General features: G+C 40.3%; 1 protein-coding gene across 4 annotated transcripts in view; it reads left to right on the forward strand.

The window, feature by feature from the left end:
- Positions 1 to 2,500, forward strand: part of LOC127455228 (transcription initiation protein SPT3 homolog) — a 160,565-nt gene that overhangs the window by 119,745 nt on the left and 38,320 nt on the right. For all 4 annotated transcript variants that reach the window (XM_051722934.1, XM_051722933.1, XM_051722935.1 and 1 more), the window contains exon 6: positions 1 to 31. This exon is cut by the window's left edge and continues 100 nt beyond it. In XM_051722934.1, the coding sequence (XP_051578894.1) occupies positions 1 to 31 (31 nt within the window). The remainder of the gene's footprint in view (positions 32 to 2,500) is intronic.

The following is a 2,500-nucleotide window of genomic DNA, read 5'->3' on the forward strand; positions in this document are numbered from 1 at the left end:
GGTGGATGATGTCAAACAGGAGAGGCTGGAGGTGAGTAGGAGAGAAATTGTGTTGAACAGCAGAATTCCTGGTGAAGAACTACACTACCCATGATCCTACAGAGAAGGATCCACCAATCAGAGAATTACGGCCAACAAGCACGCAAAAAGAGCTCTGCAGGGACCGCCCACTCCCATGTTTGGCTTTTTAGCAAAGTCCATTCAAAAGTTGGTGTATATTGACTTAAAATCTTTCCAAGCAACATATATTTGCAGATATTTCAGTATATTATTGTAGATGTTTTGCGAGTGCCCGATTAAAGGAAATAAGCGGCACTATTAGCAGGTGCTTTTCACCCCAGTTCCAATTTCATTGACTTAAACAAGGTGTTTAAACAAATGTATTGTACTTGCAAAAACACAGTAGCACCTGATATTTAGACAGCGCTGGAAAATGTGGTTTTGTTGGGTTCAGTTTTATCAGAATACAATGTTAAAACTACTCCTGTCAGAGGATCAGACTCAGTTTCGTCTCCTTGTTAATAGTCTTGACATCTCATCTGACTTTCCATTGTCATGCTAGCTCCAAATACTTTCCTCAATTCACAGGGAGACATGTAAATATGCCACAAGAGAAACTAGAGAGCCGAAACCGAGTGTAGCTTTGACCTGTCAAACGTCATTATGAAGTCAACGAGAGTATTTTCAGTTCTGTTGGAAAAAAAAGATGAGACGAAATGAATCTTTATCAGACCAAATCCAGCACTAATGTATGCGCCAAGAATAGTCCAGTCATTACAAGGCACCAGCGACCCATTCTGAAACTTGAAAACCACCAGAATCTTCGCAATATGAACTTGAACTTTCGTGGCATACGCACAGGAGTCTTCTATAACATCCTTTTGTTTTCACTGTGCCAAGTGAAATAAATGGCCACGGCTGAAAGATGTAATTAAGGCTCTGAAGCAAGAACCGTGGACAAGGGGGTTTTACCATGAGACTTTATACGTCCCGTCTCAATTAAAACCAAGCCCCAGTCAGTTCTGGATGTGGCCAAGAAAGCTTGTGGTTTCCCCCAAAACTTTGTTCCTACTGAGGATTTTAATGGGTATGTTTAAACTATCAGGACGACCTTTTGGGAATAAGGAACTAGATCCTTCTGGGCCTCCCACTTTGCTTCACTCATGAAGTTCTCTCGAGAGGAGCTTTATGGTTTAACCACACTGCAGTGTGCTGCTTTATCTAGTGCCCTTCTGCCCCACTGCCACCCCCCTCGTCTTCCTTAACTAGCTCTCGGTGTTTGAGAGCATATGACTGGTTTTTCTGTGCTTGCCTTACCTGGCTTGTACGAATGTTTTAGGGCGATTGCATAGCTGCCTGACTTCAGAATAAAGGTTTTCCACTTTTTCGCACAAATACTCACTTTTTTTTTTTTTTATCACAAACTTGTGATTTTTCTGTATTTACCAGTAACTAATATATATATATATATATATATATATATCTGTCTGTTTGTCTACTGTGTCTGTCTGTCTGTCTGTCTGTCTATCTACCTGTCTGTCCGTCTGTCTGTCTATATATTGTCTGTCTTTCTATAGACAGTATATATCTGTATGTCTGTCTATCTCTATATCTTTCTCTTTCTGTCTGTCTTTCTATCTACCTACAGTATATGTCTGTCTGTCTGTCTATCTCTGTATCTTTCTCTCTATCTGTCTGTCTTTCTGTCTACCTACAGTATCTGTCTGTCTATCTTTCTGCCTGTCTGTCTTTCTGTCTATCCATCTGTCTGTCTGCCTGGCTGTCTATCTATATATCTGTCTCTCTCTCTCTCTGTCTGTCTGTCTATCTACCTGTCTGTCTTTCTATATATTGTCTATCTGTCTTTCTATAGACAGCATCTATCTGTCGGTCTGTCTGTCTGTTTATCTGTCTCTCTCTCTCTGTCTGTCTGTCTGTCTATCTACCTGTCTGTCTGTCTATATATTGTCTATCTGTCTTTCTATAGACAGCATCTATCTGTCAGTCTGTCTGTCTATCTCTCTATCTCCGTCTGTCTGTCTGTCTATTTATCTGTTTAGTCTACAGTGTCTATTTATCTGTCTGTCTGTCTGTCTATCTATCTTATGTCTGTCTGTCTATCTATCTGTCTGTCTGTCCATCTGTCTATTTGTCTACAGGATCTGTCTGTCTGTCTACATATACAATATGTCTGCTTGTCTGTCTGTTTGTCTGTCTATTTGTCTACAGTGTCTATCTCTCTCTCTATCTGTCTGTCTGTCTGTCTATTTGTCTACAGTATCTGTCTGTCTGTCTGTCTATCTATGTATCTATCTATCTATCTACCTATTTGTCTACAGTGTCTATCTCGCTCTCTATCCATCTGGCTGTCTGTCTTTCTGTATTTTATCTGTCTACAGTATCTATCTGTCTGTCTGTCTTTCTATAGACAGCATCAATCTGTCTGTCTGTCTATTAGTCTACAGTGTCCGTCTGTCTGTCTGTCTATCTACATATACAG

This window comes from Myxocyprinus asiaticus, chromosome 17 (assembly GCF_019703515.2).
Source record: "Myxocyprinus asiaticus isolate MX2 ecotype Aquarium Trade chromosome 17, UBuf_Myxa_2, whole genome shotgun sequence".
NCBI lineage: Eukaryota > Metazoa > Chordata > Actinopteri > Cypriniformes > Catostomidae > Myxocyprinus > Myxocyprinus asiaticus.